Consider the following 24,319-nt stretch of genomic DNA (forward strand, 5'->3'; position numbering starts at 1 on the left):
TGACTATAATAAATAGTATATACTGACTGTGATAAATAGTATATACTGACTGTGAGTATAATAAATAGTATATACTGAGTGTGACTATAATAAATAGTATATACTGACTGTGATAAATAGTATATACTGACTGTGACTGTAATAAATAGTGTATACCGACTGTGACTATAATAAATAGTATATACTGACTGATAAATAGTATATATTGAGTGTGACTGTGATAAATAGTATATACTGACTGTGACTGTAATAAATATTATATACTGACTGTGACAATAATAAATAGTATATACTGACTGTGATAACTAGTATATACTGACTGTAATAAATAGTATATACTGACTGTGACTATAATAAATAGTATATGCTGACTGTGAAAATAATAAATAGTATATACTAACTGAAAAATAGTATATACTGAGTGTGACTGTGATAAATAGTATATACTGAGTTTGACTGTGATAAATAGTATATACTGTGTGACTGTAATATTTATTACAGTCACACTCAGTATATAGTAATTATCACAGTCACAGTCAGTATATACTATTTATCACAGTCAGTATATACTATTTATTATGGTCACAGTCAGTATATACTATTCATTACAGTCACAATCAGTATATACTATTTATTACAGTTACAGTGAGTATATACTATTTATTACCATCATAGTCAATATATACTATTTATCATGGTCACACTCAGTATATAATATTAATCACAGTCACACTCAGTATATAATATTTATTACAGTCACTATATACTATTTATCACAGTCAGTATATACTATTTATCAGTCAGTATATACTATTTATTATAGTCACAGTCAGTATATGCTATTTATATAGATAGTATATACTGAGTGTGACTGTGATAAATAGTATATACTGAGTGTGTGACTGTAATAAATAGTATATACTGAGTGTGGGACTGTATTAAATAGTATATACTGAGTGTGACTTTAAAAATTGTATATACTGAGTGTGACTGTAATAAATAGTATATACTGACTGTGATAAATCGTATATACTTGCGGTGACTGTAATAAATAGTATATACTGTCTGACTATAATAAATAGTATATACTGAGTGTGTGACTGTGATAAATAGTATATACTGAGTGTGTGACTGTGATAAATAGTATATACTGAGTGTGACTAATAAATAGTATATACTGAGTGTGACTGTAATAAATAGTATATACTGACTGTGATAAATAGTATATACTGACTGTGACTGTAATAAATAGTATATACGGACTGTGACTATAATAGTATATACTGACTGTGAAAGTGTATATATATAGTAATATTTATTACAGTCACACTCAGTATATAGTATTTATCACAGTCACAGTCAGTATATACTATTTACCATAGTCAGTATCTACTATTTATTATAGTCACAGTCAGTATATACTATTCATTACAGTCACACTCAGTATATACTATTTATTGCAGACACAGTCAGTATATACTATTTATCACAGTCAGTATATAATATTTATCAGTCAGCATATACTATTTATTATACTCACAGTCAGTATATGCTATTTATATAAATAGTATATACTGAGTGTGACTGTGATAAATAGTATATACTGAGTGTGTGACTGTGATAAAGAGTATATACTGAGTGTGTGACTGTAATAAATAGTATATACTGAGTGTGACTTTAATAAATAGTATATACTTACTGTGATAAATAGTTTATACTGACTGTGACTGTAATAAATAGTATATACGGACTGTGACTATAATAAATAGTATAAATAGTATATTCTGACTGTGATAAATAGTATATACTGACTGTGACTATAATAAATAGTATATAGTGACTGTGATAAATAGTATATACTGAGTGTGACTGTAATAAATAGTATATACTGAGTTTGACTGTGATAAATTGTATATACTGAGTCTGATAAATAGTATATACTGACTGTGATAAATAGTATATACTGACTGTGACTGTAATAAATAGTTTATACTTACTGTGACTGTAATAAATAGTATATACTGACTGTGACTATAGTATATACTGACTGTGACAATAAAAAATAGTACAGTGCCTACAAATAGTATTAAACCCCCTGCAGATTTAGCAGGTTTACACATTCTGAAGTAACTTGGCATTGTGACATTTGGACTGTAGATCAGCCTGGAAGTGTGAAATGCACTGCAGCAAAAAAGAATGTTATTTCTTTGTTTAATTTTTTTTAAAATTGTGAAAAGTTTATTCAGAGGGTCATTTATTATTCAACCCCTCAAACCACCAGAATTCTGTTTGGTTCCCCTAAAGTATTAAGAAGTAGTTCAGGCACAAAGAACAATGAGCTTCACATGTTTGGATTAATTATCTCTTTTTCCAGCCTTTTCTGACTATTTAAGACCCTCCCCAAACTTGTGAACAGCACTCATACATGGTCAACATGGGAAAGACAAAGGAGCATTCCAAGGCCATCAGAGACAAGATGGTGGAGGGTCACAAGGCTGGCAAGGGGTACAAAACCCTTTCCAAGGAGTTGGGCCTACCTGTCTCCACTGTTGGGAGCATCATCCGGAAGTGGAAGGCTTATGGAACTACTGGTAGCCTTCCACGGCCTGGACAGCCTTTGAAAGTTTCCTCCCGTGCCGAGGCCAGGCTTGTCTGAAGAGTCAAGGCTAACCCAAGGACAACAAGGAAGGAGCTCCGGGAAGATCTCATGGCAGTGGGGACATTGGTTTCAGTCAATACCATAAGTAACGTACTCCACCGCAATGGTCTCCGTTCCAGACGAGCCCGTAAGGTACCTTTACTTTCAAAGCGTCATGTCTAGGCTCGTCTACAGTTTGCTCATGATCACTTGGAGGACTCTGAGACAGACTGGTTCAAGGTTCTCTGGTCTGATGAGACCAAGATCGAGATCTTTGGTGCCAACCACACACATGACGTTTGGAGACTGGATGGCACTGCATACGACCCCACGAATACCATCCCTACAGTCAAGCATGGTGGTGGCAGCATCATGCTGTGGGGCTGCTTCTCAGCCAAGGGGCCTGGCCATCTGGTCCGCATCCATGGGAAGATGGATAGCACGGCCTACCTGGAGATTTTGGCCAAGAACCTCCGCTCCTCCATCAAGGATCTTAAGATGGGTCGTCATTTCATCTTCCAACAAGACAACGACCCAAAGCACACAGCCAAGAAAATCAAGGCCTGGTTCAAGAGGGAAAAAATCAAGGTGCTGCAGTGGCCTAGTCAGTCTCCTGACCTTAACCCAATTGAAAACTTGTGGAAGGAGCTCAAGATTAAAGTCCACATGAGACACCCAAAGAACCTAGATAACTTGGAGAAGATCTGCATGGACCAAGATAACTCCAGAGACCTGTGCCGGCCTGATCAGGTCTTATAAAAGACGATTATTAGCTGTAATTGCAAACAAGGGTTATTCCACAAAATATTAAACCTAGGGGTTGAATAATAATTGACCCACACTTTTATGTTTAACCTTTATTAAAATTTAACTGAGCAACATAACTTTTTGGTTTGTAAGATTTATGTATCTGTTAATAAATCCGGCTCTTGTTTGAAGTTTGAAGGCTCTAACTTATTTGCATCTTATCAAACCTGCTAAATCTGCAGGGGTTTGAATACTACTTGTAGGCACTGTATATACTGACTGTGACAATAATAAATAGTATATACTGACTGTGATAAATAGTATATACTGACTGTGACTGTAATAAATAGTATATACTGACTGTGACTATAATAGATAGTATATACTGACTGTGACAATAAAAATAGTATATACTGACTGTGATAAATAGTATATACTGACTGTGACTGTAATAAATAGTATATACTGAGTGTGACTGTAATAAATAGTATATACTGAGTGTGTGTCTGTGATAAATAGTATATACTGAGTGTGACGGTAATAATTAGTATATACTGAGTGTGACTGTAATAAATAGTATATACTGACTGTGATAAATAGTATATACTGACTGTGACTGTAATAAATAGTATATACGGACTGTGACTATAATAAATAGTATATACCGACTGTGACTATAATAAATAGTATATACTGACTGAAAAATAGTATATACTGAGTTTGACTGTGATAAATAGCATATACTTTGTGACTGTAATATTTATTACAGTCAAACTCAGTATATAGTATTTATCACAGTCACAGTCAGTATATACTATTTATCATAGTCAGTATATACTATTTATTATAGTCACACTCATTATATACTATTTATCACGGTCACACTAGTATATAATATTAATTACAGTCACACTCAGTATATACTATTTATCACAGTCACTATATACTATTTATCACAGTCAGTATATAACATTTATCAGTCAGTATATACTATTTATTATAGTCACAGTCAGTATATGCTATTTATATAAATAGTATATACTGAATGTGTGACTGTGATAAATAGTATATACTGAGTGTGTGACTGTAATAAATAGTATATACTGAGTGTGACTTTAATAAATAATATATACTGAGTGTGACTGTAATAAATAGTATATACTGACTGTGATAAATAGTATTTACTTACTGTGACTGTAATAAATAGTATATACTGTGTGACTATAATAAATAGTATATACTGAGTGTGTGTCTGTGATAAGTAGTATATACTGAGTGTCACTGTAATAAATAGTATATACTGAGTGTGACTGTAATAAATAGTATATACTTATCTTATCTTATGGTAGAGTTGGGAGGGACCTCAAGGGCCATCGGGTCCAACCCCCTGCGAGTGCAGGTTTTCCTAAATCATCCCAGCTATATGTTTGTCCAGATTCCGCTTGAAGATTTCCATTGATGGAGCGCCCACCACCTCCCGTGGCAGCCTATTTCACTGACTGTGACTGTAATAAATAGTATATACTGAGTGTGACTATAATAAATAGTATATTCTGACTGTGATAAATAGTATATACTGTGTGACTGTAATAAATAGTATATACTGAGTTTGACTGTGATAAATAGTATATACTGAGTTTGACTATGATAAATAGTATATACTGAGTGTGACTATAATAAATAGTATATACTGACTGTGATAAATAGTATATACTGACTGTGACTGTAATAAATAGTATATACCGACTGTGACTATAATAAATAGTATATACTGACTGATAAATAGTATATTCTGACTGTGATTGTGATAAATAGTATATAAGATGAGATAAGATAATCCTTTAATAGTCCCACATTGGGGAAATTTCAGTGTGTTACAGCAGCATAGTAATATAGATACAGGATAATACAGAGTAATATATTACAGACGTAGACACAGATAAGCTGAGAAGAGAAGATATACTAGGAGTCCATGGCAGCTAAGGAAAAAAAAAACAGAAGAGAAAGAGGAAGACCTCATGGTCATCGTCATAATCATTAGTTCTCTGTGCGGAGTGATCTTCGTTTGGTCTGATGTAGATTATACAGCCTGGTCGTGGTTGGAAGGAAGGACCTGCGATAGCGCTCCTTCTCACACTTGGGGTGAAGCAGACGGTCGCTTACAGTGCTGCCAAGTCCCATCAGGGTCCCATACATGGGGTGGGATTTGTTCTCCCGCATGGAGGTCACCACAGACAGTATCCTTCTGTCACCCACCACCTGTACTGGGTCCAGGGGGCTCCCCAGGACAGAGCTGGCCCTTCTGATCAGCCTGTCAAGTCTATTTCTGTCCCTGGTTGATATACTGCTTCCCCAGCAGAAAAAGATGGCTGAAGCAACCACAGAGTTGAAGAAGGCCCTAAGAAGTGTCCCCCGGACTCCGAAGGCCCTCAGCCTCCTGAGCAGGTAGAGTCTGCTGTGGCCCTTTTTGTGCAGCGCCTCCAGGTGATCAGCCCAGTCTAGTTTATTGTTGAGGAGCACGCCCAGGTACTTATAGGTCCTGACTATCTCAATACATGTTCCTTGGATCTCCACCGGGGTCGGAGCACCTCTCCGTTTACTAAAGTCCACCACCATCTCCTTGGTCTTCCCAGCATTAATACTGAGCTGGTTCTGCTGGCACCATTCAACAAAATCCCGGTTTAAGTCTCTGTATTCCCTATGGTCGCCATCAGTGATAAGGCCGACTATAGCAGAGTCATCGGAGTACTTCTGTAAGTAACAGCTGGAGGAGTTGTGCCTAAAGTCAGCAGTGTACAGTGTGGAGAGGAATGGGGCAAGCACTGTACCTTGTGGTGCCCCCGTACTACAGATCACAGTGTCAGACACAGTCCTGGGCTCTCACATACTGAGGGTGGGGTGTCAGGTAGTCTAGGATCCAGTTGGACAGGTGATGGTCCCTCCACCAAGGTTCAGCTTCTCCCTCAGTAGCCCTGGCTGAATGGTGTTGAACGCACTGGAGAAATCAAAGAACATTATTCTCATAGTGTTCCCGGGTTTCTCCAGGTGAGAGAGAGCTCTGTGAAGAAGGTGGATGATGGCGTCATCTACCCCAATGCCCGGCCGATAGGCAAACTGGAGGGGGTCCAGAGCGGAGCTCACTAGGGGGCGTAGATGTGTCAGGACCAGTCTCTCTAGGACCTTCATCAGGTGGGATGTCAGTGCTACAGGTCGGTAGTCATTGTAGCCCATCGGGTTGGGTTTCTTTGGGACTGGTACCACACAACATGTTTTCCACAGTTGAGGTACCACTCCCAGATTTAGACTCATATTGTACATGTGCGTAATAATACCACACAGCTGGTCACTGCACATTTTAAGAACTCTTGCGCTTATACCATCAGGTCCCCCCGCTTTGTTCGCTCTAATATTCTTCATTTCCTTACACACCTGAGACTCCTGCAGGATCAGATAGTCAGATTGCAGTTGACCGCAGTTCGGTGGGGGTTGGGTCTTGGTGTGTGAGGGGAGGGCGGTTAGCTGACATGCTGGTGGAGGGAGCATTTGCTTGGAGTCGAATCTATTGAAGAATAGATTAAGCTCGTTAAGCCACTTCCTGTCCCCTACTGTTCGGTGCCCTGTCTTTTCCTTGTGTCCTGAAATTGCCTTAAGGCTGTCCCACACCTCAGAGATTCTACCCTCCCCCATCTGTAGTTCCATCTTCCGCCTGTAGTTGGCTTTCCCTTCTCTGATCAATTGTCTTAGCTGTTTCTGAACCGCCCCCAGGCCATCTTTGTCCCCAGACCTAAAAATTCTCTTTTTTTGCTTGAGGAGAGTTTTAATCTCAGAGTTAATCCATGGTTTGTTATTGGAGAAACACCTCACCTTTCTAGTTGGTACCGTGCTGTCCACGCAGAAATTAATGTAGTCCGTTATGCAATGTGTGAGTCCCTCAATGTCCTCTGGAAATGAGTCTTGAAACTCTTCCCATAAAGTTATATCAAAGCAGTCCCTTAGAGACTCGACACTTCCCTCTGACCAAATCTTCACGGTACGGGTAACCACCGGTTCTCTGCGCACCAGTGGAATGTATGTGGGTCGCAGATGTACCAGGTTGTGATCTGATCTGCCTAGGGGTGGTAGGGCAGATGAGTTATATGCATCACTTACATTGGCAAAGAGCAAGTCCAGCGTCGTTGTCTCTTGTATGGCAGGTTACATACTGTGTGAAGCCTGGTAGAGTGGATGCTGAGACATGGTTGAAGTCTCCAGACACTAGGAGCAGGGCATGGGGGTGAGATGATTGCAGCTCACTCACAACAGCATGGAGGACCTCACAGGCAGCGTCAGCTTTAGCAGAGGGGGGGACATATGCAGCTAGTACGATAACATGTGATAGTTGTGACTGTGATAAATAGTATATACTGAGTGTGTGACTGTAATAAATAATATATATTGAGTGTGACTTTAATAGTATATACTGTGTGACTGTAATATTTATTACAGTCACACTCAGTATATAGTATTTATCACAGTCACACTCAGTATATATTATTTATCACACTCAGTATATACTATTTATTACAGTCACAGTCAGTATATACTATTTATTACAGTCACAGTCAGTATATACTATTTATTACAGTCACACTCAGTATATAGTATTTATCACAGTCACACTCAGTATATAATATTTATCACACTCAGTATATACTATTTATTACAGTCACAGTGAATATATACTATTTATTACAGTCACACTCAGTAGATAATATTTATTACAGTCACACTCAGTATATATTATTTATCACAGTCACAGTCAGTATATACTATTTATTATAGTCACAGTCAGTATCTGCTATTTACATAAATAGTATATACTGAGTGTGACTGTGATAAATAGTATATACTGAGTGTGTGACTGTGATAAATAATATTTATTGAGTGTGACTTTAATAAATAGTATTTATTGAGTGTGACTTTAATAAATAGTAGACACTGAGTGTGACTGTAATAAATAGTATATACTGACTGTGATAAATAGTATATACTTACTGTGACTGTAATAAATAGTATATACTGTGTGACTATAATAAATAGTATATACTGACTGTGTCTGCAATAAATAGCATATACTGACTGTGACTATATTACATAGTACATACTGACTGTGACTATAATAAATAGTATATACTTACTGTGATAAATAGTATATACTGACTGTGACTGTAATAAATAGTATATACCGACTGTGACTATAATAAATAGTATATACTGACTGATAAATAGTATATACTGAGTGTGACTGTGATAAATAGTATATACTGAGTTTGACTGTGATAAATAGTATACACTGTGTGACTGTAATATTTATTACAGTCACACTCAGTATATAGTATTTATCACAGTCACAGTACATACTATTTATCACAGTCAGTATATACTATTTATTATAGTCACAGTCAGTATATACTATTCATTACAGTCACACTCAGTATATACTATTTATTACAGTCACAGTCAGTATATACTATTTATTACAGTCACACTCAGTATATACTATTTATCACGGTCACACTCAGTATATACTATTTATCACAGTCAGTATAAACTATTTTGTCACAGTCAGTATATACTATTTATTATAGTCACAGTCAGTATATGCTATTTATATAAATAGTATATACTGAGTGTGTGACTGTGATAAATAGTATATACTGAGTGTGTGACTGTGTTAAATAGTATATACTGAGTGTAACTGTAATAAATAGTATATACTGACTGTGATAAATAGTATATACTGACTGTGACTGTAATAAATAGTATATACTGACTGTGATAAATAGTATATACTGAGTGTGACTGTAATAAATAGTATATACTGACTGTGATAAATAGTATATACTGACTGTGACTGTAATAAATAGTATATACCGACTGTGACTATAATAAATAGTATATTCTGACTGATAAATAGTATATACTGACTGTGATAAATAGTATATACTGAGTTTGACTGTGATAAATACTATATACTGTGTGACTGTAATATTTATTACAGTCACACTCAGTATATAGTATTTATCACAGTCAGTCAGTATATACTATTTATTATAGTCACAGTCAGTATATACTATTCATTACAGTCACACTCAGTATATACTATTTATTACAGTCACACTCAGTATATACTATTTATTACAGTCACGCTCAGTATATACTATTTATCACGGTCACACTCAGTATATAATATTTATTACAGTCACAGTCAGTATATACTATTTATCACAGTCACAGTCAGTATATACTATTTTGTCACATTCAGTATATACTATTTATTATAGTTAGTCAGTATATGCTATTTATATAAATAGTATATACTGAGTGTGTGACTGTGATAAATAGTATATACTGAGTGTGTGACTGTAATAAATAATATATATTGAGTGTGACTTTAATTAATAGTATATACTGTGTGACTGTAATATTTATTACAGTCACACTCAGTATATAGTATTTATCACAGTCACAGTCAGTATATACTATTTATCACACTCAGTATATACTATTTATTACAGTCACAGTCAGTATATACTATTTATTACAGTCACAGTCAGTATATACTATTTATTACAGTCACAGTCAATATATACTATTTATTACAGTCACACTCAGTATATTCCATTTATCACCGTCACACTCAGTATATAATATTTATTACAGTCACACTCAGTATATATTATTTATCACAGTCACAGTCAGTATATACTATTTATTATAGTCACAGTCAGTATCTGCTATTTATATAAATAGTATATACTGAGTGTGTGACTGTGATAAATAGTATATACTGAGTGTGTGACTGTGATAAATAGTATTTATTGAGTGTGACTTTAATAAATAGTAGATACTGAGTGTGACTGTAATAAATAGTATATACTGACTGTGATAAATAGTATATACTTACTGTGACTGTAATAAATAGTATATACTGTGTGACTATAATAAATAGTATATACTGACTGTGTCTGCAATAAATAGTATATACTGACTGTGACTATAATACATAGTACATACTGACTGTGACTATAATAAATAGTATATACTTACTGTGATAAATAGTATATACTGACTGTGACTATAATAAATACTATATACTGAGTGTGACTGTGATAAATAGTATATACTGAGTTTGACTGTGATAAATAGTATATACTGTGTGACTGTAATATTTATTACAGTCACACTCAGTATACAGTATTTATCACAGTCACAGTATATACTATTTATCACAGTCAGTATATACTATTTATTATAGTCACAGTCAGTATTTACTATTCATTACAGTCACACTCAGTATATACTATTTATCACGGTCACACTCAGTATATAATATTTATTAGTCACACTCAGTATATACTATTTATCACAGTCACAGTCAGTATAAACTATTTTGTCACAGTCAGTATATACTATTTTGTCACAGTCAGTATATACTATTTATTATAGTCAGTCAGTATATGCTATTTATATAAATAGTATATACTGAGTGTGTGACTGTGATAAATAGTATATACTGAGTGTGACTGTAATAAATAGTATATACTGAGTGTGACTGTAATAAATAGTATATACTGATTGTAACTGTAATAAATAGTATATACATGATGTCATATCCAGCTGGGCGATGACCATTCTAGTTTAGGGGGGATACAGGGGACACCAACTGGGCTTTGGTTCCAATCTGTACCATGACGCAGCCTCCTGCATCCTCTAGCACCCGGAGGACTTCTGAACAGTTCTCTCTTCTCCAGCGACACTTCTTTACTTCGCGGCCTAATACAGGATAATGAGATGGATAGGTCCAAACCCAAAGTAGTGGACAGCCGGGCAGGGTTGTTGTGGAGATGCTCCTGGCCCAGACCTATTTTACGTATTCACAATTTGTACAAATTATTGTCGGTCCAATCTATAAAAATCTCTCAGTCGTCTTGGAAATGTCTTTCCCCTCTTCCTATCACATATTTTGTATTACTCAAGGACCCCTGGCTCCATGCTTCACATCTGGTGGGATTGCTGGGACTGCACCTTGTGAGAAACTTTTTGTGGCCTTCCTGGCGCTGACACCGGTGCTTGCATTGCTTTATATTTTTCCGGGGCCAGTCTACAAAATTAATGAGGACCTTGCGCCAACTCTACCACCTCCATTTCTTAATATCTGTTCCTTGCTCAGTTGGTGATATTTCTCTAGTCCCCGCCATTCCTGAACAATCACCGCTGCTCATTTTAGTGCCCGATATAATATTTAGGCTCTCTGTCAAGAGGGCGGAGCCAGGGAGTGGGATTCTGACAATGCCTCCGATTGGAACTCTTGGAATTTTTTGAGCCAGGAATGGATTTGACAGAAGGGAGAAGTAGAAGAACCTTCCTAGATATTTCTTTTCCTTTTCGTAGACATTCAACAAAATCTGCAATGTGGGGCCTTGGCCTTAATTAGACTGGAGTAAAAAGCACCAAGATTGGGCCGATATTCTCTTCTGAGATGGAACAAGTCAGTAAAGAAACAAAGACAGAGGAATCATAGTAAGGATTAATAACCCTTTAATATCTGGATCACATCCGATCACATGACAAGGACAAACCAACAACAATTCCATCAATTTATTAAGACAATAACTAAAGCTCTAGGCCGGGTCCTTCCATGTAACGTGCACATTAATACAGAATATTAGACGCTTCGCATCAGCTCTTCTCAATAATGCGGTAACATATTGTGCTTTGTGCTCATATTTGATGCTGGTGACAATGTATCTACTGTATATAGGAAATAATACGTTACATCACAATATAATAATTCTCCCATATTCACAAGACCCTTATATCACCCCTACACGTGAGTACAGTATGGAGAGTAGCTGCAGATAAAGGTCTGTATATGAAATGGTATTTTGTAATGTAAATCTCTATTGCAACAGCCCCAGACCCCTCTGGGCCACGAAAAAATAGTCTTCAGTAAAACTGGTCCTTGGTGCCCTATAGAGAGGCTTGTGGGATGGATTATCATTATATCAGTAATGACGCATGGTGCAATGTAGTGTTGCTGTTAGCTACAACGTGACAAAGTTCTGCACATGATCTCTAGCACATTCTGTAAAAAAATATTCCCATTCTAGTGTTACATAAATACACAGAAGAGCTTCAGACGACTATAAGGGGGTCCGGCCAGAGACTTCCTATCATGGCAGTGAGTTCAGGATTGTATTTTGTATGTAGGCCCCACCGGTGACCCTTCTGCTGTGAAGATGGCCGAACCACTGACCACCAAAATTCCTCTTCCCTATGAAATCCCAATGACCAGATCCTGGGAGAAGAACGTCCATGGGCCCGCCCGTCACTGCTGTGATCTCTGATATTTGGCTCCGTGTAGATCTCGGGATTATTTTTCCACGTTGAGGTTTTTGCTTTTCATTAAATCAGTCTCAGCTTTTTTGGCCTCAGACAAGGACTTGTATTTGGCACATGAAAATGGGAGACATTGAAGAGCACTTGGGGAAAATACAGAACAGATAAAGCCCCATCTATACACTTCTATGTCTGACATGTGTGGACAGCAGTCATTGCTGAATTAAAAAATATCAACTATTCTTCTATTCTATATACCTGATATCATCACACACAGACTAACAAATAATATCAGCGCTGGTCCGCCGCCGCCCGATACTAGAACAGGAGCAGGAAGGCTACTTTACCACTCAAAGGGGTTTCCCTCGAACATTTCTCCTTCATCTATAAATTCGGGTCCAAGTGATGACCTGCCAGAGGTTATGAGAATGGGGGTACCGCAGTGTCCTGTGGGATCGGGCAGTGGGGCACACATACGACTACATGGGATGGACAACACGCATTACACGCGATCTCTGACAGTCTTAGGGGTCAGACCCTGCAGAAAGGGGATATGCACTATCCATGGGACAACTCCTATGAGAGGAGAGGAGAGACTTAGAGAGAACCTGCACATAGAGAAGAACTTCTGGAATGAATAGTACAGACGAATAGAAGGAACTTAGTCAGATCAGAAAAGAAATCTGTTTCCTTCTCCAATTATTAGGTTCCTCCTCCTCATCTTCACTCAGACTCCTTATTTGTGTAGGAACTGCCTCAGATACAGTAATCTAAGGAGAAGGAAAGGGAGGAAGAGGTAGAGGAAGGGGGGAGGAGGAGAGGGAGGAGAAGGAGAGGAGGAGGAGGCGGGAAGGGGAGAGGAGGCTGCTGGCAGGTTTGTTGCCTCATTCTGAGCAGTGGTCGTCTTATCTTTAAAGTGTCAGAAAGGTTCCTTCTTACTTCAAGTAGCAGCTGCAATTATTTGTGTATCTTTTCCAGCAGCTTCTTACCCCTATTCCTCCTTCTCCTACCACTCCTCTTCCTCATACCACTCCTCCTCTTCTTCCTTCTAGTGCCCCTCCACCTCTTCTTCTCCTCCTCCTCCTCTCCCTCCTCCTCTCCATAGACTTGTATGTAAAGAGTAACTAAGGGATAAGTGGAGAAGGAAACCTGTTTCTTGAATACTACCAGTTACAAGGCTTCTTATATGCAGCGGGACTATTCCTTTATGGAGAGTTGTTTTATATCTGCAGGTTCACACGTGGGTAATATATGACATATCCAGGAGATACCCCCTCAGGGTCTGATATCTGCAGGTCCCATGTCTGGGGGTGATAAATGGCGAGCGGACAGTCAGATTCTCACAGTTTAGTGCTATATTTACACCTGAAGGTTTTCTATAGACTTTCTATGACCCTATAGAGCAGTGTTCACACTGTACCTTGTTATAGGCCTCCAAAGCAAACATATTTCACTTCTAAATACTCATCGATGCCGTATCTGGATCCTTCTCTTCCAAGGCCTGACTGTTTGACTCCACCAAACGGACACTCGACAGAGGATAGCAATCCTTCATTAACCCCCACCATGCCAACTTCTAGACGCTCCGCCACTCTCCAGATCTGAGCTGGGTCCTGAGAATAGAAGTAACCTGCAAAGAAAGAGAAGCGAGGAGACGTCAGGGGGAGCGGGGAGACGTCAGGGGGAGCGGGGAGACGTCAGGGGGAGCGGGGAGACGTCAGGGGGAGCGGGGAGACGTCAGGGGGAGCGGGGAGACGTCAGGGGGAGCGGGGAGACGTCAGGAGGAGCGGGGAGACGTCAGGAGGAGCGGGGAGACGTCAGGGGGAGCGGGGAGACGTCAGGGGGAGCGGGGAGACGTCAGGAGGAGCGAGGAGACGTCAGGGGGAGCGGGGAGACGTCAGGGGGAGCGGGGAGACGTCAGGGGGAGCGGGGAGACGTCAGGGGGAGCGGGGAGACGTCAGGGGGAGCGGGGAGACGTCAGGGGGAGCGGGGAGACGTCAGGGGGAGCGGGGAGACGTCAGGGGGAGCGGGGAGACGTCAGGAGGAGCGGGGAGACGTCAGGAGGAGCGAGGAGACGTCAGGAGGAGCGGGGAGACGTCAGGGGGAGCGGGGAGACGTCAGGGGGAGCGGGGAGACGTCAGGGGGAGCGGGGAGACGTCAGGAGGAGCGAGGAGACGTCAGGAGGAGCGAGGAGACGTCAGGAGGAGCGGGGGTCACCGGGAGAAATATTCTAATTTATTGACGTATTATATGCTTATTGACCCAGCGTTTACATATCAGAGGATTAGATCCTGGTGTCGGCTGACGCAGAGCGGCCGGCAATCAAGGTATTATTATGGTAACAAGAAGGGGCTAATAATATAGAAAGATACCCAGAAACAACTATATATACTGACTCGTATACCCGATGCATACTGACTCTTATACCCGATACATACTGACCCGTATAGCCGATACATACTGACCCGTATAGTCGATACATACTGACCCGTATAGCCGATACATACTGACCCGTAAAGCCGATACATACTGACCCGTAAAGCCGATACATACTGACCCGTAAAGCCGATACATACTGACCCGTAAAGCCGATACATACTGACCCGTATAGCTGATACATACTGACCCGTAAAGCCGATACATACTGACCCGTAAAGCCGATACATACTGACCCGTATAGCCGATACATACTGACCCGTATAGCCGATACATACTGACCCGTAAAGCCGATACATACTGACCCGTAAAGCCGATACATACTGACCCGTAAAGCCGATACATACTGACCCGTAAAGCCGATACATACTGACCCGTATAGCCGATACATACTGACCCGTAAAGCCGATACATACTGACCCGTAAAGCTGATACATACTGATCCATATAGTCTTTTATCTGTCAATATCCACATTTACACAACTCTATAAATGGGGCCGTACCTGCTAAGCCGACATCGGCTGAATTTGCGATTGCAATGGCCTCCTCTTCAGTGTCAAATCTGGCATAAAAAATTAGAGAAGATGAAATGACAACAGAACATGGATGACTATAGAAGCGATCTCTACATTAGGACATAGGGGAGCCGCCGTCCATACTGAAATTAAGAATTAACATGGAAAAATAAAACCATAAATGTAAAGCCCTGCCCCCCAAAAAGGCACAAAAATATTCTATCCTTCAAAACTGAATTAGACTGAAAAGCCTCAAAATGTGTCCAGGCCTGAGCCAGGGGAAATTACTGGGTACTGAAGTTGGTCAAGGGTCTGTCCAAATAGGGCCACAAGTGACATTTGCGACCCCACAAGTGACACGTGCGTCATGTGCGACCCCACAAGTGACATGTGCAACCACAAAAAGTGATACGTGCGTCATGTGCGACCCCACAAGTGACATGTGCAACCCCACAAGTGATACGTGCGTCATGTACGACCCCACAAGTGATATGTGCGACCCCACAAGTGATACGTGCGTCATGTGCGACCCCACAAGTGACATGTCCGACTTGTATCTAGTAGTCATAAAGGAAACAGTGTGCACCCTGATGACTGCAGGACCCTAAATCCTGGCACAGACTTATCTACAGTATTCCAGGGAATTGCATAACCAGCGGTTTCCTCGTATACCGCGCGCTTTCCTTTTTTAGGTTAGATTCACACAACAGTTGTAAAAAAAAAATAAAAAAAAAAATAAAAAAGCCTTAAAAACTAAACAAAGACCAGTTTTTTTCACTACAAATTCTCATCTGTATTCACAGATCCCTCATGCACTTGAATCTATTCAGGAACCTGCGAATATGGGCAAAAATCGGATGTGTGAATATTCCCATAGACGGTAACAGTGTGCACCCCGGGGCCGCTGCACCCAATCCTATGAATACACATGGCGCTAGAGATTACTAAGACGACTGTGGACGGCCGTTTCTTACTTGATGACAGGAGCCAGGGGTCCGAAGGTTTCCTCTCTCGCACAAAGCATCTGCGGGGTCACGTGGCTCAGCAGGGTCGGCTCATAGAAGTTCTTCCCTATAGTTGAGCGCTTGCCTCCAGCGACGAGTTGAGCTCCTTGAGACACGGCGTCTTTTACATGGTGCTCAACCTGTAGATGTATTGGGGGGGCAAAAAGTTTGGGATTTAAGGGAGTCTGTCAGCGGGAAGATCAAAATTATTGGGGTTGTCCAGGATAAAATCGAGACAGGAAGTGAGGTAAGTAGGATGGGGTGGGCAGAGATAGTTAGGAATGGCTAGTAATGGATGGGCTAGCTAGGGAGACAGGGAGGGGGTGTAAGGAGTGAGGGGAGTGAAGAGCAAGGCATCATGGTAGTTGTAGGAAAACAGAAGAGGAAGCTACACCATGGAAACAAATGCAGAAGATACCAAGAGCTCCCAGAGACACCCACAAATCACTCAAAAATGACATTACCTTGTCCACAGCTCTCTCATTGATGAGGGGCCCCTGGGTCACACCGTCAGCAAAGCCATTGCCAATATGGAGCTCCTTCATCATCAGGGCTGACAATTTATTCACAAAGGCGTCGTGTATTCCCTTCTGAACCAGGAATCTGTTTGAACACACACAAGTCTAGATAGAAGATGTATATAGTCAGTACTGTATATAGACACAAGACCGGATAGAAGATGTATATAGTCAGTACTGTATATACACAAGACCAGATAGAAGAGTATATAGTCAGTACTGTATATAGACACAAGACTAGATAGATGTATAGTCAGTACTGTATATACACAAGACCAGATAGAAGATGTATACAGTCAGTACTGTATATACACAAGACCAGATAGAAGATGTATATAGTCAGTACTGTATATACACAAGACCAGATAGAAGATGTATATAGTCAGTACTGTATATACACAAGGCCAGATAGAAGATATATATAGTCAGAATTGCAAAACTACTGAACTACTGTGTCTAAAAGGGTTGTGCAAGATATACAGTTATCCAATCAGCATGCTAAGGTAAGGGACCAAGATGTTCACGTAGGGACTTGATGCCGAATATAAGGCAGAATCTGTCTTAAAGGGATTCTACCACTAAATCGCTTTTTTTGTGCTTTAGACATTGGAATAGTCTTTAGACGTGGTCTCCGTGCTGCCGTTCCTTAGAAATCCCGGTTTTTACCGGTATGCAAATTAGTTCTCTCGCAGCAATGGGGGCGGGCCCCAGCGCTCAAACGGCAATGGGGGCATCTCCACTGCTGCCAGTAAGAGCTCTCTCCAGCGACGCCTCCATCTTCAGCTGCCTCCTCCCCTTCTCTCGTCGTTTTCCATCTGTGTCAGCTCCGACGCCTGCGCAGTCGGCTCTGCCAGTGAGACACAAGTAGAGCCGACTGCACATGCCGGCGGGCGGCCATTTTTTGTTCGGCGTAGACTTAGAGGAGCGTACTGCGGGTGCATGCAATTGCAGCCCCGAAAAAATGGCCGCCGGCCGGAATGTTTAGGGAGGATGCAGCTGAAGATGGAGGCGTCGCAGGAGAGAGTTCTCTGGCAGCAGTGGGGATGCCCCCATTGCTGTTTGAGTGCTGGGGCCCGCCCCCATTGCTGCAAGAGAACTCATTTGCATACCGGTAAAAACCGGGATTTCTAAGGAACGGCAGCGCGAAGACCATGTCTAAAGGTAAGAGACGAATAGCCTTTCTAACGGTTCCAGACCATTAATCTGAAGCTTTGGACACCCCTCGGCCCTCCAAGACTTCCTATTAATGGTCTGCCCTTAGGAATGGTCAATAATATTAGGCCCCGTGCATGTGAGTTGTTCACCGATTGTGGTCAGATGACATCACAGAATACACTTAGACGTCATGTGACCACGTTCCGCGATACCTCCCAACTCACTCGGTCTTGTGCGTATTCCAGGTATTGAGACATGCTATCAACTTCAATATTACTTGTACCTGTCCAGAATTGCGAAATTTAGAAGCGAGAGCTCCTGCGGCCGCCTTGTCAACATCCGCGCTGTCAAAAACAATGAAGGGGGCATGTCCGCCCAGCTCCATAGACACCCTCTTCACAGAATCGGCTGCAAGTCGGAGAAGGGTCTGCGCATAGGAAGAAACGTGATCAGTCACATAAAGGAGGACACTTCTGTAGGGTCGGTGTATCCTCCACCATTATCTACTTTACATGTGGAAGTGAAAGGGGTCACATGAAGTTGTGGTTGTAGCTGAGAAGTCCATTATAATCACATGATCGTGGTATCAGATCAGCCATTTACCTTCCCTGTTGCTGTGGACCCAGTAAAAGAAATCTTAGCTACAGCCGGGTGTGTGCAGAGAACTTCTCCGACGGCCGGAGCCTTCTCCCGAGAGCAGGGCACGACGTTATATACCCCTGCCGGGACCCCGGCCTGGTGAGCGAGCTACGAAGAGACGACAGAAGAACATACAGACGCTTTACTGTGCGGGAACCTTTATATGTGTCACTGTCTCCATACGAAGAATAAACCGAAATATTCACCTCTGCAAGCGCCAGGGCAGACAGCGGGGTATCTTCTGCCGGCTTCACGACCACGGTACAGCCCGCAGCCAGGGCGGCGCCAACCTTCCTGGTGATCATGGCACTGGGGAAGTTCCACTGAGGGGGAGAACAACAGATTGTAAGGCTTAAGTACAAAGTCACTACAGGCCAAAGGTTTAGAAGAGTATAAGGCAGAAGGTTATTGGTCTTTGGTATTTCTGAAGGCTTTCAATGTTAGGGGGCGTTCACACTACCATCGGTGTCCGACAGCTAGTGTCCGCTGCTAATGTCTGCGAAAAATCTTGTGCGGTCATTAGCATCGGACACTAGCTGTGTCCGTGACATTTTGCATTGATTTAAGTGGACATCGGGTGTGTTCTTCTACAGTCCGTGGGTGTCCTTAACTGTCCGTTCATAAAGATGTCCGACATGTCGGGTTTTGCTGTCCGCTTGAAAAAACGGACATCTTTGTGAACGGACAGTTAAGGACAGACACAGACAGTAAAAGAACGCACCCGATGTCTGATAGCCTGGTCCTATTAGCAGAATACAGGAGCCGTGTAGCCTGGTCCTATCGGCAGAATACAGGGGCTGTGTAGCCTTGTCCTATCGGCAGAATACAGGGGCCGGGTAGCCTTGTCCTATCGGCAGAATACAGGGGCCGGGTAGCCTGGTCCTATCAGCAGAATACAGGGGCCAGGTAGCCCGGTCCCATCAGCAGAATACAGGGGCCGGGTAGCCTGGTCCTATCGGCAGAATACAGGGGCCGTGTAGCCTGGTCCTATTAGCAGAATACAGGAGCCGTGTAGCCTGGTCCTATTAGCAGAATACAGGAGCCGTGTAGCCTGGTCCTATCGGCAGAATACAGGGGCCGGGTAGCCTGGTCCTATCGGCAGAATACAGGGGCCGGGTAGCCTGGTCCTATCAGCAGAATACAGGGGCCGGGTAGCCCGGTCCCATCAGCAGAATACAGGGGCCGGGTAGCCTGGTCCTATCGGCAGAATACAGGGGCCGTGTAGCCCAGTCCCATCAGCAGAATACAGGGGCCGGGTAGCCTGGTCCTATCGGCAGAATACAGGGGCCGTGTAGCCTTGTCCTATCGGCAGAATACAGGGGCCGGGTAGCCTGGTCCTATCAGCAGAATACAGGGGCCGGGTAGCCTGGTCCTATCAGCAGAATACAGGGGCCGGGTAGCCCGGTCCCATCAGCAGAATACAGGGGCCGGGTAGCCTCGTCCTATCGGCAGAATACAGGGGCCGTGTAGCCCGGTCCCATCAGCAGAATACAGGGGCCGTGTAGCCCGGTCCCATCAGCAGAATACAGGGGCCGTGTAGCCCGGTCCCATCAGCAGAATACAGGGGCCGGGTAGCCCGGTCCCATCAGCAGAATACAGGGGCCGGGTAGCCTGGTCCCATCAGCAGAATACAGGGGCCGTGTAGCCTGGTCCTATCGGCAGAATACAGGGGCCTGTGTAGCCTGGTCCTATCGGCAGAATACAGGGGCCTGTGTAGCCTGGTCCTATCGGCAGAATACAGGGGCCTGTGTAGCCTGGTCCTATCGGCAGAATACAGGGGCCTGTGTAGCCTGGTCCTATCGGCAGAATACAGGGGCCTGTGTAGCCTGGTCCTATCGGCAGAATACAGGGGCCTGTGTAGCCTGGTCCTATCGGCAGAATACAGGGGCCTGTGTAGCCTGGTCCTATCGGCAGAATACAGCCATCTTGCCCGACTCCCTTGACTGAGCTGTGGATGTGTACTTGGCGAGGGGAGAAAGCTTATCTCCTATAGAAAACCAACGATTTGTGGGGAGAGCTAGAAGACCTCCATATACATTACACGGCTGCACCCCTCACCAGGGTTGTTGGGTTCGTTATGGTCGCTACCATTGCTAGACTTCAGAGCAGAGAGGGTTGTGCTTGCAAGGAACCTTCTCCATTTACTTCTATGAGAGCAGAGCAAACCCTAAGGGCTAGTTCACACGTGAACAAAGGGGCGGATTTTGACAGCGGATTTCGCTTCAAAATCCGCCCCTTTACAATGGTGGTCTATGCAGACCACCGGGCTTTTTTTTTCCGCTAGCGGCGGGCTGCCGCTAGCGGAGAAAAGAAACGATATGCCTTTTCTTCAGGCAGCTCCCTCCTATGTCGGCTCATTCATATGAGCCGACAGCGGAGGGGAAAGCCGCGACCGCGATGGTCGCGGCAGGCGGGTTTTGACAAGAGAGAGACGCGGCTCACCGCGTCTCTCTCGGTGTCAAAACCCGCGCGGGCAGTTCACGTGTGAACTGACCCTAAAGCTGGAGGCTGTATACACAAGTCCCCCCCATAGTCCCCCTGAATAGGACGCTCCTAAAAGCTGATACTCACCGGGGTTATAATGGAGGCCACTCCAACCGGCTGCTTGAGGACTAACGCTCGGCGATCCTTCATGGGCACAGGAATGACATCTCCATATACGCGGCGCGCCTCTTCTGAAAACCACTCAAGGAACCCTGCAGCATAGACGATTTCTCCAAGGGCTTCTTTCATCGGCTTCCCCTATAGGAAATAGACAGACTTGTATTTAGCATTCTGTTATGTAGAAGACAAACCATAGGAAGCCTTAAAGGGGATGTCCAGGCAAAAATGGAAACCTTTTTATAGTTTAAATAAGCTGAGGACAGTGTCCCACGCGCCTCCAGTTCCCCGTTGCTCCGGTGTCCTCCCACGCGTCCAATGTCATCTGCTCCGGCGACATCTCCCGTCATTAGGCTGAAGCTGCTGATTGGCCCCAGGGGTCACGTGACCATTAACGCCAATCAGCGGCTTCAGCACAACGTCGGAGGAGACCCGGGAAAGCCAGGAGGTGCAGGATGACAACGGAGCATCGGGGACAGGTCAGCATCCATCCTATCTGCATGTACTGTATAAATCCAGAATAATAACCATGGACACAGCACAGGAGCCCTATGTATACACCGATCTCTATGTATATAGGTGACCCCTGTAACCTGCATTGCTTCTTGTACCACTGCTATGCACAGTCATCGGTAGTTTGGAGAATATCCATCCCCATCATCCTCACGTCAGAGCCCACAAGTGACTTACATTTTCCGCTGTGATAATTTGGGCGAGCTCATCTTTATTCTGGATCATCAGATCATACCACCGGCGCAAGAGAACGCTCCGCTCCTGAAAAACAGGCACGTGAAAGTTTTATTAGGCAACGGTGGGAAGAGAAAGATTCAGCCTCAAAATCATCACCAAAATAATGAGCGCCCTGGGCTCCGGAGCAGCTCCCCACTGTCTCTGGCCCTTCTGACTGACGTCAGGGACCGCTGAGGTCTGCGATTCGGCATGGATCATGTGACTGTGAGGACCAATCACAGGCCTCGGCGGTCCCAGAAGTGTTAAAGAGGGCAGGAAGCCGCGCCGGGGCCCAGGAGAGGTGAGTAACACCGGTGTTAGGTCTGTCACCTCCCCGGGGCTCCGATTATTATAGTCGGGGTCTGGAGAGACCGCACAGTATAAGGAAGGTTCAGCTCAGGCATATGAACGCCATGAGATTAGTGCAACACATACGCAACTGTAACAGGGGCGAGACCGAAATAATCGCCATTAATCGTGATTGCGGTAAAGTGCCGGTCGGGTCACATCTGTGCTGGACTCTCCGCTGTTTGGGTCGACCAGGGGGCGCGAATGACGGACCGAACCCCATAGACTATAGCGGTGTCCTGCAGCTGGCGGAGAGATCAGTCCTCCATAACTGCGGACAGGTGTTGATCGGCGGTCTCCGCGGCAGCGTCCGGCACAGATGTGACCCCTAGCCTGACCGCCATATAATACGAGAACCGCCGCAGCCCACGTCCCAGCTGTCTGAGGATTATCTCTATAGCGCCCCCCTATTCCGCAGCGCCGTACGCACATTACCAGCCCCCTCCGCCATCGCTCACCTTAGCGGACACCTCCCTCCAGGACTGCTGGGCCCCCGCCGCCGCCTTCACCGCCTCCCTGCACTCTCCAGGGCCACAGTCTGTCACCCGGGCCAGTTCTGTGTCTGTGGCCGGATCCAACACAGGGAAGGTCGCCCCGTCCGAGGATTGTAGCCAGGAGCCCCCGATATAAGCGGCAGAGCGGAGGAGAGCAGCGGGCAGGGCACAGGAGGACGCCATCCGGCGGGGGAGCCGCAGCAGGCCCGACATGTCCTGACTATATACACAACGTATTAGCTGTACACAGCAGCGATCATCACACCAGACACTGATCGGCCGATAATCTGCAGCCAATCGTTCATTACATGTACAGGGAGAAAGGACCTGCGGTGACGTCACAAGCTTGCGATCACGTGACTGATGTGTGGGCGGAGCTATTGTGGATCGTCCAGCAGCAGAGTGTCAGAGTCATACAAGGAGGAAAGAGGGCGGAGCCGGAGGAGAGGGAGGCGGAGCCAGAGGGGAAGGGAGGCGGAGCCTGAGGGGAGGGGGAGATGGAGGTGCAGCAGTGTGTGAGGGGAAGGGAGGCGGAGCCAGAGGGGAAGGGAGGCGTAGCCTGAGGGGAGGGGGAGATGGAGGTGCAGCAGTGTGTGAGGGGAAGGGAGGCGGAGCCAGAGGGGAAGGGAGGCGGAGCCAGAGGGGAGGGGGAGATGGAGGTGCAGCAGTGTGTGAGGGGAAGGGAGGCGGAGCCAGAGGGGAAGGGAGGCGGAGCCAGAGGGGAGGGGGAGATGGAGGTGCAGCAGTGTGTGAGGGGAAGGGAGGCGGAGCCAGAGGGGAAGGGAGGCGGAGCCAGAGGGGAGGGGGAGATGGAGGTGCAGCAGTGTGTGAGGGGAAGGGAGGCGGAGCCAGAGGGGAAGGGAGGCGGAGCCTGAGGGAGGGGGAGATGGAGGTGCAGCTGTGTGAGCCATATAGGGCATATAGGGGTCTATTACAGAGGGGTCCATTAGAGAGGGGGCTATTACAGAGGGGGCTATTAGAGAGGGGGCTATAAGATAAGGGGGCTATTACAGAGGGGGCTATAAGATAAGGGGGCTATTAGAGAGGGGGCTATTACAGAGGCGGCTATAAGATAAGGGGGCTATTAGAGAGGGGGCTATTACAGAGGCGGCTA

At 43.9% G+C, this 24,319-nt stretch overlaps 1 protein-coding gene across 2 annotated transcripts; it reads right to left on the minus strand.

Moving 5' to 3' along the window:
- Positions 1–11,977: 11,977 nt before the first annotated feature.
- LOC142200030 (succinate-semialdehyde dehydrogenase, mitochondrial-like) lies at positions 11,978–23,556 on the minus strand. 2 transcript variants are annotated; one of them, XM_075270031.1, is made up of 11 exons: positions 23,170–23,556; positions 22,325–22,408; positions 21,605–21,775; positions 19,240–19,356; positions 18,998–19,141; positions 18,678–18,821; positions 17,186–17,344; positions 16,692–16,861; positions 15,706–15,764; positions 14,187–14,396; positions 11,978–12,909 (listed from the first exon to the last, which is right to left on the minus strand). In XM_075270031.1, exons 1-10 carry the CDS (start codon positions 23,416–23,418, stop codon positions 14,191–14,193), a joined length of 1,503 nt encoding a protein of 500 aa, XP_075126132.1. In that variant the 5' UTR covers positions 23,419–23,556; the 3' UTR covers positions 11,978–12,909; positions 14,187–14,190. The 2 variants fall into 2 exon arrangements, with proteins under 2 accessions (XP_075126132.1, XP_075126131.1); XM_075270030.1 differs by having other exon boundaries at positions 11,978–14,396.
- Positions 23,557–24,319: the final 763 nt, after the last annotated feature.

The sequence above is a fragment of the Leptodactylus fuscus genome, chromosome 4, assembly GCF_031893055.1.
Source record: "Leptodactylus fuscus isolate aLepFus1 chromosome 4, aLepFus1.hap2, whole genome shotgun sequence".
In the NCBI taxonomy this organism is placed as follows: Eukaryota; Metazoa; Chordata; class Amphibia; order Anura; family Leptodactylidae; genus Leptodactylus; species Leptodactylus fuscus.

Coding starts and splice junctions, on each gene's coding strand:
- LOC142200030 (XM_075270031.1), bottom strand. CDS start 23,418: ATGTCGGGCCTGCTGCGGCTCCCCCGCCGGATGGCGTCCTCCTGTGCC. Junction 21,776..22,324: donor AAATTATCACAGCGGAAAAT/GTAAGTCACTTG, acceptor TATTTCCTATAG/GGGAAGCCGATGAAAGAAGC. Junction 19,357..21,604: donor TGGCCTCCATTATAACCCCG/GTGAGTATCAGC, acceptor TCTCCCCCTCAG/TGGAACTTCCCCAGTGCCAT.